Consider the following 16,201-nt stretch of genomic DNA (forward strand, 5'->3'; position numbering starts at 1 on the left):
TTTGATAGAAATGAAAATGATCACCCTATAGAGGGGGGAAATCAAAGACATGCTCCTAATGAGACTACGGATGATGTCCTGGGGGATCTCCTCCCAGATCTGGACCAGGGCATCAATGAGCTCCTGGACAGTCTGAGGAGCAACCTGGCGGTGCCGGATGGACCTAAACATAATGTCCCAGAGGTGTTCTATTGGGTTTAGGTCAGGTGAACGTGGGGGCCAGTCAATGGTATCAATTCCTTCATCCTCCAGGAACGACCTGCATACACTAGCCACATGAGGTCGGGCATTGTCGTGGACCAGGAGGAACCCAGGTCCCACTGCACCAGCGTAGGTTCTGACAATGGGTCCAAGGATTTCATCCCAATACCTAATAGCAGTCAGGGTGCCGTTATCTAACCTGTAGAGGTCTGTGCGTCCTTCCAGGGATATGCCTCCCCAGACCATCACTGACCCACCACCAAACCGGTCATGCTGAATGATGTTGCAGGCAGTATAACGTTCTCCACGGCATCTCCAGACCCTTTCACGTCTGTCACATGTGCTCAGGTTGAACTTGCTCTTATCAGGGAAGAGCAGAGGGCACCAGTGGTGTAGTTGCCAATTCTGGTGGTCTATGGCAAATGCCAATCGAGCTCTACGGTGCCCACTACAGGAGGTCGGGCCCTCAGGCCACCCTCATGGAGCCTGTTTCTGATTGTTTGGTCAGAAACATTCACACCAATGGCCTGCTAGAGGTCATTTTGTAGGGCTCTGGCAGTGCTCATCCTGTTCCTCCTTGCACAAAGGAGCCGATATCGATCCTGCTGAGGGTTAAAGGGCTTTCTACGGCCCTGTCCAGCTCTCCTGGAGTAACTACCTGTCTCCTGGAATCTCCTCCATGCGTCCAGGTACTGCAGTGATGCCCTGGTCCAGATGTGGGAGTAGATCCCCCAGGACACTACGGACACCATCCTTAGTCTCATTAGGAGCATGCCCCGACGTCAGGCATGTGTACAAGCACGTGGGAGCCACACAAACTACTGTGAATCATTTTGAGTTACTACAATGACATTTTGACAAAATGGACCAGTGTGCTGCATCATTTTTTCACTTTCATATTTGAGGTGGCTTTGATTTCCCCCCTCTATAGGGTGATCATTTTCATTTCTATCAAATTATGTGGCATCATTTTCTTACTAATACATCACCCACTTATTATCAGGAAAGATATTCAAGATCATTTTTCCCCCAGTTTAGATCTGATGTGTTTTCGAAGTGTTCCTTTAATTTTTTTTTAGCAGTGTATATTTAACAACTTAGTATATTCTTACCCACATTGAAGTGGTTTAAGGGCGTTTCATAAAAAATAAGGAAAAGTGAATAATATCAAAGTGGCCCCTCAGATAGCCACATGCAATGATCTGTTTATTTTTACATTTTGGAGCGTACCCACAATGGAGTGTGTCAGGTAAGCTAATTCCTTTCCAAAAGCTTGATTTTGCCATTAAGGTCATTTTAAAGCCATTTAACAATTCTAATGCTATAATATTATGCCAAATATTACATTTAAACTGTTCTATGTTTTTTGAATTCATTCATATAAAAACTAGTTATGTGCCCAACGATTGGCTGCCGATCAGTGCAGGGTGTATCCAGCCTCTCGCCCCCATCAGCTGGGATAGCCTCCAGCATAACCCCGAAACCCAAATGAGGAGAAGCAGTATAGAAAATGGATGGGTGCTCTTTAATCTCCAGTTATGAGAAGGAAGGAAGACTCTCACAACAATTTAGATTTTTTCCAAATGTATTGAAGAATAAGTCAGACATAATAATTGAAAGATAAATCAGACATAACTGAAAATTAAGTCAGACAGGATCGTTTCCGCAGTCTACAGGTACCTGGGCCACGTTTCATTTCACCTGTTCCCATCTCCTGGCTGAAAATGGAAAAAAAATTCCACCCGATTGTCCAATAGTCACTTTCGTTTGCTCAAACCATTGGTGTCAGTCCATCCAAGGATAACTTTCCTCCTGGACGCCAGCAGATGATAGCCGGCTCCCTCGCTGTCCCAATAACACTTAGTGTACTCATTGTAGTTGTTGACATAAAAACCTTCTTTGCTCCGGTCCAGTGTTTCTGTTTTGACTGCATTCTGGGCCGTATCTTCCTGGTAACCTTGGCCACTGTGTAGAAGCTGTGGCCAACAGTATCTCTGTTTAACCTTTGACACACTTAAACAGATGTTCACCTACTCCGCTAACTATTTAAAAAAAGCATTATTTCTAGAAACTACTTGTTATCATTCACTTAGTTATTAGACTAATTGATTAAACAGTTATATATCTATACTGTACTTATTTTAAGACACTCAACAATAATTCAAACAATAACCACCAATGCAAACAAACAGTTATTCTAAAATCTACTTATAATAATTATTTACCCACTCGGTAAATACATTTTTCCTACACATCCTTTAAGCAAAAACAGGTCTCAGGTCTTGTGGGTTAATTTTGTGGCTGAGGTCTATTTTCTATTTATTAATTTAAAAAGGTATTGTCAAAGTTTGGTTGTTGAGAAAAATGTCTCTCCTCCCATCCATAATAGCTAGGGTTGGAAAAAAAACCTTTAAAATATTTTAGTGTAGCATAGGGGTGTCCAAAATTTATTGTAGAAAAAAAAAACCATCAGAAATGTGTCGTTGGCACAGCCTCCAAAATTTTCCAGTGTGATATAGGCCAAGAAATGATAAGCAGTTAAATATACAATAGGGAACTGCATGCAAAATTGAGGCCACTACATTTTTCTCAATCTCCCCCCAAATCAATATCATCGACATTTCGCTTCACCCACCCACCAGTGGCGGAGTCAGACATTTTTCACTGGGGTGGCCGAGGTGAGACCATATCACAGAGGGGTGGCAAGTTGATACCAGGTTGTCTAGATGACCAGTGGGGTGTCCGTAGCGCTGTCACTGTTGTGTGCCACAGTGAAATGCGTCCAAGTGGAAACGACGATTAGGCTGAACTGTGTTCTGCACCACAGAACCGCGTTTGTCAAAATTGTCCCCCAGCCGTGGGGGTGGCCAGGGCCACACCGTAGCTCCGCCGCTGCCACCCACCCCTAATTTTTGGATGAATTCCAAAAAGTAAGTACATTAAATATGACAGTATCATCAATGTAACAATGGGGGTATTCTGCGAAGCGAGTTTAGTGGGTTAGAGCAGCCGTATCGCCATGGTGACTTATGCTAAACTCATAGTCTGGTCGGGATGTCCAAGCTTTAAGTTTAAAATCAGCTATGAAAGTACCACTGTTTCACTGTTTAACTAATTCGGAGATGGCGTCACCATTCATTTAGAACCTACAAGGTTCCCGAGGGGTCTCAAACCTTGAAAAGAAGATCCAAAATATCTAGTAGTAGTAGTAGTAGTAGTTGTAGTCATTGTAACGGTGGTGTAGTTATAAAGTGAAACGACATCGACGGCACTGGCTGACTCACTCGCCTCCCCTTCAGCGTCCGCATGTTATAGCCGGGTTAGTCGCGACTGTGAATTTACATGATGCAGCAGACCACAGTGATAGTAAAAAAGAGAACCGCGGCAAGTTTTGACAGGAGCGTCACATGGCGATTCGGTAAGTAATACTCGTCTTTTCCCGTCTTTTTAAATGAATCTCTGTAAATGTTGGCTGAACCTCACATGAGCCTGTTTGTGATGACAGTAATTAGCAAAGGCGACTTTAAAAAGTCACATCGTTATCTACTGTTGAAATGTCTCGTCGCCGGATTATTGTTGGATTGTTAATTGTTCAGGCTCTAGTGCATATCGTGAATTATTCATGTAACTATCAAGCCTTCATTTGTTAGCTGGACAGCAGCTCGTTACACAAAGAGTGAAACATAGTAATGTGAGAGAAAATGCTTCTGATAGCGTTTGGTGTCAGGATTGGCTTTAGTCAACGTGCTGGATCCCAATAAGCAGAGTGGAGCAAAAGGTCTGTGCAAAAAGGTTTAATAACAAAAAGAGGCTCACAAGGAGTGCAATACAAAAAGTCAAAGTACAACAGAAAATCCTCCGGGAAAGCCACGGGAAAAATAGACAAACGAAAAGCGCTGCTAGCACAGATAGCAGGATAGGGAGATACTATAACAAAAACTACACTGCTGGAACTACCAAGCAGGTGAAAAGTACTCACAGAGTGTAACCAAAAACACTGCTGGAGATAACCAGAAGGTATGGCAAATACAGAGAGCTCGAGAAGCCGGTAGGAACATGGAAAGTAGCATGAAAACAATGAATGTGGCAACTGAGAACAGGTGTGTGCTGCTTATGAAGCGGACAGGAATTAGCTGCAGGTGTGCGCGCATGGCTCCATCCCAGGCCAGCCGGTCTTTGCACTGCAACCAGAACACAAGTAGAGGGCAGCAGAGCAGCACCACAGATCATGACACTCGGTTTGTTACATTCGAGTGAAAGAGTGTATTCTTCATCAAGATGTAGTAAACTTTGGATAACGATTGCCAGTTCTCATATGGAATGTCATGAATGTTCACTACTGCGTGTGGCAACATTTGACCAAAGTTTTCCGCTGGTAGATTCCAGAAGATTACAGGGGAGATGCAGCAGCATGGGAAAAATAAAGAAAAACATGTTTGTAACATCAGTTAGTCCTTAGAGTGAGAGAGTAAAGACAGCCTGGGGTGAGTGTGCTCCAAAAACATCTGAGCATTGTTCAACATGTTTCAAGCAATTACTTATATGACTTTGTTAGAATAGTAATGACAATGTACTTCCCAATATTTGTGAGTTACCAGCAGCAAACATTGAAACATCAGCTATTACAGCAGTCCAGCGCTCCATCGTTTGTGACGATTTGTGGAGCATTTGTAACTCCAAGGTACAGACACAGTATGTTCTGTGTGTCACACGCTGTGAATGTGAAAAGTGGATGGCTGTTTTAGTTCACTGGTTATTACTTGGTGCTTTTTCACAAATCCATTTGCTGTGGAGATCACAGTCAATACTAATCCAAGCAGTGAAGAAGTTTTCTGCGTTATATAAAGCAGCACACCCCTGATGAATGTTATCATTTGATTCTCCAGCTTCCCAGAACCTAAACAGCAAAACACACGGTTACATTAGCGCATGCCCTTGTGTTTTACAAGTATTTCAATGCGTGAGACAGTGTGACATATTGATCATTTTCAAGAATAGCAATATTCACATCAAAACAATACAGCGTACTGACATCTCCTGCACAGTGGAACCCTGTTTTCATATGATTCGGTTTTCGCCTAAAATTTTTGCCAAGATTTTGCCTTGGTCCTCATACAATATCGGGCATTACTTTATTGTTAGCATGCTGTCATCACCATTTGCAATTCTTTTATTGATCATGGCTGCAAAATAACTCACAGTGGAGCTAAAGAAACTTGCAAGTGCCATCCAGCACTTTGATAAGGGGAACTGGAAAAAGAGTTCAGGAAGAAGGCTGAGTTGGGCAAGATCCACTTCAAGGATAAAGTGGAGAAGAAATTAACATCTGGGAATGCAAGGGAGACATGGCAGGGATCAAACACCAGGATGGGCCCCCCCACCAAACCTGCAGTGGTCAACTGCTCAAACACAACCTCCTTCGCAGAACAGCTCAACAGCGTGTTCACTCGGTTCAGCAACAACAACACACCGAGCAACTGGACCTGCCCAACCCTGAGCTCTCCATCAACCCTCATCATTGACAAACAGTTGGTGACTTCCATCCTACACAGAGTCAACCCACACAAAGCCCCTGGCCCTGACAGGATCAGAGGCAGGAACTGCTCCACTCAGTTAGGTGGAGTTCTCGCCAGGCTGTTTCAGCCTCTCCCGGATTCTGGCTGTATTGAAAGGAGTCCACAATCATTCCTATCCCCAAAAAAGCACATGCAAAGGACATAAAGGACTACAGACCAGTGGCTCTGACCTCAGTGCTTTGCAAGTGCATGGAGAGAGCAGTGGGTGGATTCTTACATTGAACATTTAATCTTGGTACAATTTGCTCACCACCAAGCACAAAACCAGACTTTCCCACAAAATAAACTAGGCCAGCAAAATATGCAGCTCACCACATACTGTAATCCTGTCTGACCTGTACAACTGCTCTGTGATCAGGAAGGCCACCCTGACCCCTTGACAAATCATATCAGCTACTGCTGTCAGGCAGGAGATATAAAGTCCCACTGGCCCGGAAAGACACCTACAAGAAATCATTCATTCCATCTGCTATAACTAACCTGAATACTTTGAAATAGAATGTTGCACTCGTCAACATGCACTTTTCAACATGCCCTGGTCATGTGTCTTAATTCTTTGTTTTTATTGTGTTTCCAGTGTAAAATGTCATCCGTGTGACTGGCTGACTTCTCCTCCCTCGCCTCATCGCCGTTAAGTCTTCATTTATCCACTTATTTGTCATTTATCCACTTATTTTCAGTTTTTGTATGATTCGGTTTTAGACGGAAACATTGGAACGGATTAAAAACGAAAACAGAGGTTCCACTGTCTTTCTCCTGAAGGTTTTGGTTAAATTCCAAGTTGGTGTTTAGAGCAGGGGTATCCAAACTTTTTTTTTTCCACTGAGGGCTGCATACTGAAAAATCAAAGGATGTGGAGGCCACTTTCAAATTAAAATTAAAATTTAAACCAACCCATGTAGATATGCAATGATAGTTTTTTTTTTTAACATATATTTAAGAAAAAAAATGCATCTTATCTTTGTTTCATGAACATATTATTTGTATGAACTTTTTCTCTTTATACTGTATTACACTTTTTTGCTGTTTTTTATTTTTACAAATATTTTACTTCTTGTACATTTTTATTGTAACATTACGACTGTATTCTCATAATATTTTGACTTTATTATTGTAACATCATAACTTTTTCCAACCAAATTTTTCAAAAAGTGCAACTTTATTCTTTGTTGTGTTCGTTTCTCATATTATGACTTTTTTCCTATAATATTTCCACTTTATGCTAGTTTTATCTTTTAATATTATGACTTTATTCTCCTAATAATTTTGCCTTTATTCTTGTAAAATTACTGCTCTTTTTTTCCATTTTTGCTGTTTTTAAATTCGATTGTTTAGTTGTGTTTTAGAATGTGCCGAGGGCCAATAAAAACGGGCTGTAAATAGCTGTAAAAGTTCTAGAGGTTCTACTTTGTTCGTGCGCCTTACCCTTCAACCAGGTCTCTTTCATCCGTCCATCTCCAAAGTCCTTCCTTTTGAAACCGTCTCAGTCCAATCCAAAAGTTACCTCCTGAGGCACCTGCATGACTTCTCAAGTAATTTATGGTCGCATTCTGGCAAAATAGTCATACGGTATTATATCTTTTATATTGGATATATTTGAAAATGAATGAATGAAGTAAAAATATGCTCACGCCACCTCTTCGTCCTTGCTGTCGATGATTATGAGGTCGCCTCCGTACAGCTGACAGAACTCCCTCGCGTTTTGCCATGAGTTGCGTCCAACGGTGTGAGACAAGGAAAAGTAGTAGCACGCAGAGTTGATCAAACTCCACCCGACTGGACAGTGTTTGCAACCACCTTCTGTTAACGTAAAAAAACATGTTTAAAATGACACATCAGTCTTTTACATTACATTGTAACGTAAGTCTCACCTATTACTGGTAAGTACGATTGTAGATGCACGACATCCTTCATGACTTCATCAATCTGAACTTCATAGTCACGGGTTCTTCTTTTCTGGTGTTCAAACTCCCAGTTGGTTTGTATTTGTCTTCCCATCTCACTGTACAGCTGTTTCTTTGCATTTGTTATGTTTCCAACTGCGAGCTTGTAAGACTCCTCCAGTTTGATCAACTCCCTTTCGATAATGTCTGGGTCGTCGAGATACTGGTGTGTATTGCGGAGCGTGACGTCTGCAAGGACAACACAGATGCTTGCTTGATAAACTGGTGTGGTAACTGAGAAATTGGTGTGTGACTGTGCAGGTTATTTTTTATGGATTTATGGAAAATATATCTACTGAGGGGAGCCACTATGGTACAGTTTGTACATTAAAGATGCTAAAACCATTTTAACGTCACTCAATTTATGGTAAACCATCTGAACGAAACATCTTTTGTATTGTTTTACATATTTTTATAGGTGACAAAGCAAATTAGTGTAGTACTACCTAATCATCCATCCATCCATCCATTTTCTATGCCACTTGTCAGCTAACCACTAGGCCACCGTGTGGGAGACTTGCTTTTGGCTTCTAAAAATGTTTACCAAAAAATACTACTGTTCAATGTAAAGTATCTTTGAGTTGCTGACATTTTAAAATTTGAGGAATATGAGTTTTGGTCCATATCGCCCAGCCTTATGTGCAGCCATACCTAATAATACATCTCATAATCTTAATGAATTCATTTTGCTTTTGCAATATACTGAAGGAATATGAATTCATGCATAGCCAAATGACTTACACTTGATCGCCAGGTGAATGTCAACTATCAGTAACATGACAGCGAGTATCACCAGGCTGGCTGTGGCAGCTCTGCAAAGGGTAATGCAGGAAGCTAGAACGAGAGAATTGTCATAAAACACAAAAAAATCTAAGATTATATTGTTGTGATGACACATACAATAATTAACAACACAATAACTAGCTTCCATCAGCAAAAAAAAAAGAAAAACGTGGCAAAATTCCTTTCTATAAATTTGTTAATTAAAGGCCAGTCCAAAAATACCAATACTGTACCTCGTTTGCGCTTTTGTCCGGAAGGCTCCATGTCAGCATCATTTTCAGAATTCGGTGAGCCAAATCCACCTTTTAGATCGAATTCAGACATTTCTCCCTTCGCCGTTCAGACGGATTAGCTTCAATCTGTGAGGAGGCAAACAATTTACCCGAATGTTACTTCTGTCTTCCATTGCTCAACTCATCAATATTAAGTTCCGCAATTCCCGTAGAAGGATCCAGTGGAAAAGTGAAGTGAAAGTTTCGCAGTGACTTTAGGGGGGGGGATACTTCCCTTTCGGGCGAGCAATCACGTTTAACATGACAAATGCAAAATAATGTCTCATTCCATACACAATTTGGGTGGTTTTTCAGAATGCTTTGGAAGACATGCTACTACACATGTAACGGCAAGCTAAGAGGACGCTAAATAAGACATTTTGTGATAAAAATACATGGAAGAACAAAGTTGGACTCACGCCGTGTATTAATAACACGACAAGACACGCGCAATATTGTGCGCTAACCGGAGAATGCACGCAAGCAGAGGCAAAATTGTGGTGTCAATTTTTTAAGTGAAAAACACGCTAACCGGGGTGTATGCCAACCTGAGGTTCCACTGTACAAATATGAAGACTACTCAGAATCATAAAAAATAATCATTTTATTTCATATAAAGACCACGGCCTTTTTCTGTACTCTATTTTGGTGCCATTTCACATATCCAGAATAACTGCATTCTGCAATCTTCATCGTGGCGGGTCTGCCATGGTGCACTCGGGGAACTGATAGAAACCCCACAATGGCCGGAGTTGTCAGGTTCTCCTGGCATCCAGTACCTTAAGACAATACACAAGAAGAAGGAGATCATAACAGTACCTAAAATAATGAATCAGAAATACCATTTATATCTGTCACCTTTGCTCCAATTCTGTGACGTTATTAATCCAAACCCATTTTCCCTCTGATGCCATATCAGTGAGGCCGATCCACACTTCACTGCTGAAATGTTTAATGCTTTGACTCACATATAACTGTGGAAGCAGACAAAAGAGAAAGAAAGACTTTTAAATACTTACAGTATATACAGGGTTAGGATTAGTGGAACCCCTAAAAAATGAACGGCCCAGAAGTCATAGGCTCCAATTTGGAGTGCAATCAAACTCTAATATTGTCTGGAAAATTATGCCTCGAACAAACAAAACTTCCAGTTCAAAACACCATCATATGTGTTTTTGTGATGGCGCCACTGTCACCGGTGATGACAAAGGTGGAACTGACATAGGAAAGGCGCTGGCTGCTCAGTACAATCTGAGTAACACACTTAATGAAACAAATGTTACCAATGCCGTGTTGAGCTTCCAATGACTTCAACTGGGTGTGCTAATGAAGCAGACACAAGGCTCAAGATGTGTGCTCATGCTGTCTGCTGACAGACAGACATTAAAAACACCTCTCAACTGCAATTAGGTGACTATCACTTTGCAAACACCTTCCTATTACCGCTCCTTTCTTGTTTCAGTCAGGTCAGTTGGCTTCAAAGGGTGACCATCAATGACTGTGCCCTGTATGTGCCCTGCGCTTGGCTGGTGACCAGTCCAGGGTGTACCCCGCCTCTCGCACAAAGTCAGCTGGGATAGGCTCCAGCATACCCCCGCAAACCCCAGTGAGGATAAATGAAAAATGGACGGCTGGATAGTTGCTCCACTTTATTGTATGTTGATTAAAGCTGGACATGTGCAAAATAAGTCCATTTAAAAGCCCGATTCCCAGTTCGAGTCACGGCATTTCAAGCGTCATTGGGCGTCGTAAACATACAGTCTGCAGAGAAGCGATTAGCCATTTCGCTCGGCTGCAGCAGTCATCTTTGCACAGTTCAAGCAAATTTAAAACAGAATTTCCCAAAATATGAGCCTGGTCATGTTAAGAAGGGTGTTTTTGCATGCTTGGATGTGCTTTTATAGCTTTCTTTGAGTTTCTCACGCAGATCAAGTCACACACTTGTCATTAGCATTAGCAGAGTCAACGGACAGCAGAAATGTCTTCTTGTTGTTCTTTCTTCTTCTCAGCAGTTGAAACGCTCACTACTGACACCGAGAGGACTCAAGTGAAACAGCAGCGACCTGAGACCTTTGAGACCTGTGATTGTGTTATAGTCAATCTACGTTCACCCAGTCCCACATTTTCTCCAAATTAAACAAAAATATAGTATACTGATTGTGCTGCGTTTGTGCTGTTTTGTGCAGTTAAAGTGGTTGATTGTGCTGCTTTTCTTTTGGCGTTATTGGCGATCTAGTGTCTGGTGATGACATCATCCCGTCCCCAACACTCTCCAAATTCAACAAAAATAGTTTTCATTCCTTAGTACTGCATTCAGGTTGTGTCTCTCAGTCAGACTGTACATTGTGAGCACTTTATTTGTTAGTTTTGACGTTTTGTCATACAGTATTGTCATATTAGTGTTAAATATGATGTAATGATGGCGAAGGTTTGAGGGTGCCACAAATTAATTCACATTATTTCTTATGGGAAATATTTTGAACAACTTGGAAGTTGAGTACAACTTAAGGGGTTGCACTACACTTTCACTGAATAATCCACGGAATATTTATTTAAAGATCATGTTTGTTTCCGCCCCACCTGCTCGTCTTGGTGATCTATCACAACCAGATCTGCTCCATGACTGATGCAGTAGTCTCGGCTTCCCATCCAGTTTTTAATTTGCATAAAAGAGAAGAAATAGCAAGAGGAGTGGAAAAAGGTCCAACCCTGAGGGCACTTGCCACAGGTCCCCTCTAGGAAATACAACACCTTTAGTTAGACAGCCGTTACTAGTAATATAACACTGAATTATTCATTAATAACTCTGTCATACCCAAAGCTGTCACATTGGACTGCAGGTGTTTCCTTTCCTTGCGCAGACTCTCAACTTGCCTCTGATAACAGTCATTGATGGTCCTCTGCTTGTCAATTTTCACCTTAAGTTTTGCATGGTTTTTGGTTGCTCTCTGTAACTCCTTCCGGGCCTCTTGCTCAGCCTTCATCACATCACTGTGGTTGCTAAGGAGATATTCCAGCTCATTCATGAGCTGCACTGCAGCCGGGTGGGAATTTGGGTAGGAAATTTGTTGGGCTGGGGCACCTGTAAGAGAAAACAACACGTTGGACAAAATGGGGAGATGTTAAGATGCGGAGGTGCTGGAATATTCCTGGAAAATCCTCAGGTTGTAATATCCTCCGGTAAAGGCAAGAGTCTGGACTTGTGGTGCTGCATGACGGACTTAAAACAGTAATACCATTAGGTAAAAGGATTAGAGTAGTACCTTTCGGTCAGGTAAGGTAAGGTGATGCACACTGCAAAGTCGGCTGTGTTTAGTAGGCTTAATGTGAAGACACTGTCTAAGTTTTTACACTTGTATTGACAAGGTGAACGAAAAGACATTTGGCATTACATAACAAAATCAGCTGAAAATCCCACATTAAAAATAAACAACAAAAAGTGGCAAGAAATACTTGAACACTGAACAAAACAAAATTTGTTCTGGACCAAAAATCACTCTCTACTGTTCTCTGGTGTTAGCATATCTCAGTTATCGTGTGGAGATATGGGGAAACAACTACAAAAGTACACTTCACTCATTAACTGTACTACAAAAAAGGTCAATTACAATAATCCACAATGCCAGTTGACACAACACACAAACACTTTGTTCCAAAAATCACTGTTATTAAAATGTTCTGATCTGGTAAACTTTCAAACAGCTAAAATTATGCATAAAGAAAACAATAACCTGCTATCCAGAAACGTAATGGAATTCTTCTCAACAAGAGAGGAGATATATGACCTGAGAGAAAAATGTAACTTAAAACACTTGAAACATTTGAAAATAAAACGCGTGCGAACAAGGCGTGAAAAAACCCCAACAAAAAACAATTCCCTAAAATGAGCCGTAACAAGAAACAGTACCACCAGTTGATGACCACTTTTGCACGTACTACTTATTCTTCATTTCTTAGGACTACTTGAAGTATTACATTGTCTGTACTCAATCGTCATCAAACAATGTTTCTGCCTAACCTCTTCATCATATATTTATTATTTATTTATTATGAATGTTATGCAATTTATTTATATTGATTTACAAACCTTAACTCCTATTGTAATACAGTGATATACTACCTTATCATTTTCTTATGTTATTTCAGAATTGGTAAAGGCCAAATGTTGAATACAGGACATGAACACATGTACAGTATGTATATGCATTTGATGTGAAACAGACAGGGGGTAGGATAAATGAGTTTTGCTCTTTTCCTATACTTTTTGGACATGTGGACTTGCGAATTGTAATATGTGATGTGTACCAATGTAACATGTTGTAACTAAATTCAACCATTACCATATGAGCGTTAAGAACGATGAAAGTGACGCCACTGTCATGCATTAAAGTATAGTGTAGTTGTTTTATTTTATTTTATCCTTCTGTGGAGTTATTATTATACAGCGGTTAACTTCTTTTTACGCCTAAACATTGCCTGCACAGTTCATACAGGTTTTATAGTGGAAACGGTTGGAATAATTCAGTTTCCATTATTTTCTATTTAAAAAAATATACATTCGAAGTGATTGAAAGTTAACCAGTGTTGCCCCATTTTGTAGAGCTTCCACTGCATTGGACATTTCATAAAGACTATTTAAAATTCTTTTAAAAGGAAATGGGATAATTCTTTTTTATTGTCAAGTTTTTACAAGTTCTAGAAAAGGCTTGAATTCAGTCTTAGTCATAGTTTTATTTTGAACATGCTGAACAAAACTTATCGTAAGCAACATTCCACACTGTGAAGCCGCTTTGAGGTTTCAACATTTCGAAACAGCATTTTGTTTGAGCTGTAATGCGCTGCATGAGCCTGAAAATTCATCTTGAAAATCGCTTGTGTTGAAAAAAATGAAAGTTTGTGTTGAGAAGTTGTCACACTCACAGTTAACTCCAAGAACAACAGCAATTATCAGCAGAATGATATTCAGCAGTCCGAGACACAGCAGGACCACACGGTTACATCCATATTCATCTGTGAATGTGTTATTCAAAGACACACACAAGATCAGTATGGCAATTGGCAAATATCAAGTCCAAGAATACTACAGTATTACTAACTCATTTGCATTGAAAAAGTCTATGAAGGAATACATGTCACATGCTACTTGGCTTCATTCAGCAAGTGAGGGAAATTTGTCACTGTACCTTGCCCAAACATGTCACAACGAGAGCGAGGGCGCCGGGCGCAGTTGAACAAATCTTGAGATGACTTGGATACAAATGTGACGGTGCACTCTGAAGCCCTCAGACAACCATCGCTGCAGGAACTTCCCTTTGGTGAGTTTTCAGTAACACTGACAGTGCACACCTAAATACACACCCCAGCATTCATCACCAGATCACATGCTACATATGCAGGGAATATGATTTGCACATAAAAAGCATTATACATGAGCGCGCAGCCTTTAGTTTTAATAGTTTTAAGAAGAATTAAAACATTTTAGGAGAAGCACTCGGTTGCATGACACTAAATTGTCCATAGGTATGAATGTGAGGGTGAATAGTTGTTTGTCTGTTGGGATTTACCGGTGACGATTCCACGGTGTACTCCGCCTCTCACCCAAATTGAAGGTTAAGATTAATGCATGACAGAAAAACAGTTTCTTAAACTGAGCAAAACTGGATTTGTTGACATAAGATGTCTAAATAAACAACAAAAAAACAGGAAAAGGCACTGTTCTGAACCTGGAGGAATACCACTGCTCTCAGAGATGTCAATTTTATCTAAACTGGTCTTGAATTGAATGCATTCATTGTCGGCGTGGGATTGCCATCCTCATGTCCACATTTCAGCTGTATCTATATTATAAACAACAGTTATTATTTTGACACGATGGGTATATGGATTTGTTCTCAAGAAATTTGATTAGCTAAGTCAAATAAATGTTGCAAATCAGCAAAAATCTACAAAAACAGAAGCCTTGAAAGTCTTGTGTAACATCCATTTAGTAAAATGCAAGCGTCAGGATAAATGACTGAGAAACAAAAGCCCAAAATGTTTTGTTTTCTCGAATGCTATAGAGAACAGAATGAATCCGCAGAACCAATTGGTAACAATTTCATCATCATCATCATCATCATCAGTTGCACCAATTGTAAATGACTTATTTTTAGTTTGGACAGCACATCGTGACACAGTAGTCTCTTCATCCTGGGGCCAGAGCAAAAGGCCAAAAATGCAGCAATCAGCGCCAATGCATTTTTTTCATTTTGAAATTGTAATTAACTTCCAGCAAGTCGATTATTATTGTCGCATGAGATGTGTTGATAGTGAAAAACTATTTTAATTATATATACACACATACAGTATATACAGTCAAACTTGTCTATAGCGGCCACTAGAGGGAGTCTGCAAAAGTGGCCTCTATAGACAGGTTGGCGTCCAGTTTGAATGTTGACCAGTAGAGGAAACAAAAGAAAAAAAAAGGGAAAAAATTATAATAATAATGTTGACCAGTAGAGGGCACTGCGGACTGCTGATAAAAGTTTTACAGCACTACTAGGCTTGTTATTATCATGGTTCATGGTTTTAATCCTGAACATGCATGAGTCAAACAGTAGCACATCACATAGTACAATTCACAATTTTGCATGTCCAAAAAGGAGTAGGAAGAAGCAAAGCTTATTTAATCCTACCCCTCATCAGTTTCACATCAGTTGCAATACATTTATTCATCTCTTGTTCTTCCAAGTGTACTTTGTAGGTCTACATGACAATGTAGTGCAATCATAGCCAAGGTTTTTACTTACTAAAAGGAAGCAAGAGGCTTAATAATAACTGATAACTGATAAAATACTTCAGTTAAGTACAACCGAACTCAGTTTTGCTCCCGCTGCCGCATGCATGCTAGCATATGTTTTTTTTTTTTTTTATTGTAGCGTCGCTGGGAGCACGTCCTGTTCCCAGCCTACTTTGCGGTAATGTTTTGGTGCAAATGCCCTTAAAGTTACATGTTTGACCAGGAAATAGCAAGCTCAAAAGAAGACTGCTTTTTTATGTGGAACAATCAACAGTTTGTGTGAATCTTGTGAATGATTGTGACTGAGCTAGGACTCAGTAATTAAAATCTACACACGACGCCTTCATTGATTGAAAAACAAAACTTTTTCGTGCATGAAGCTTCTACTTGAGTTGGTAATTTGGCTGCTATATGCAGGTCAGATATTGACCAAGGGAGACAAAATGGCTGGCTGCTGGCTGCGTTGGACAGGTGACTGCTATACACAGGGTCTATAACATGTAAATTTGCCGGGGGGGATTTTTCAGTGGCTGCTATAGGCAGGTGGCCCTTCTATAAAGGTGGCCGCTAAGACAGGTTTGACTGTATATGTGTATGTATGTACACTGTATGTGCTGGCAGCAGAGACGCCAACTCATTGCTGTTATT

General features: G+C 40.5%; 1 protein-coding gene across 1 annotated transcript; it reads right to left on the reverse strand.

Annotated features, from left to right (window-relative positions):
* Nucleotides 1-3,999: 3,999 nt before the first annotated feature.
* On the reverse strand, nucleotides 4,000-14,089 carry LOC129193036 (CD209 antigen-like protein E). Its single transcript, XM_054797615.1, has 11 exons — nucleotides 13,959-14,089; nucleotides 13,696-13,785; nucleotides 11,591-11,857; nucleotides 11,356-11,510; nucleotides 9,634-9,749; nucleotides 8,737-9,554; nucleotides 8,462-8,554; nucleotides 7,649-7,909; nucleotides 7,414-7,577; nucleotides 7,203-7,327; nucleotides 4,000-5,098 (listed from the first exon to the last, which is right to left on the reverse strand). Exons 1-6 carry the CDS (start codon nucleotides 13,969-13,971, stop codon nucleotides 9,416-9,418), a joined length of 780 nt encoding a protein of 259 aa, XP_054653590.1. The 5' UTR covers nucleotides 13,972-14,089; the 3' UTR covers nucleotides 4,000-5,098; nucleotides 7,203-7,327; nucleotides 7,414-7,577; nucleotides 7,649-7,909; nucleotides 8,462-8,554; nucleotides 8,737-9,415.
* Nucleotides 14,090-16,201: the final 2,112 nt, after the last annotated feature.

This window comes from Dunckerocampus dactyliophorus, chromosome 13 (genome assembly GCF_027744805.1).
Source record: "Dunckerocampus dactyliophorus isolate RoL2022-P2 chromosome 13, RoL_Ddac_1.1, whole genome shotgun sequence".
Taxonomy (NCBI): domain Eukaryota; kingdom Metazoa; phylum Chordata; class Actinopteri; order Syngnathiformes; family Syngnathidae; genus Dunckerocampus; species Dunckerocampus dactyliophorus.

Excerpts from the sequence above, each read along its gene's own strand:
- LOC129193036 (XM_054797615.1), bottom strand. Across the intron at positions 11,511-11,590 it reads GTCCAATGTGACAGCTTTGG|AGGGGACCTGTGGCAAGTGC; the intron begins GTATGACAGAGT and ends TGTATTTCCTAG. Across the intron at positions 9,750-11,355 it reads TAGATCACCAAGACGAGCAG|TTATATGTGAGTCAAAGCAT; the intron begins GTGGGGCGGAAA and ends CTGCTTCCACAG.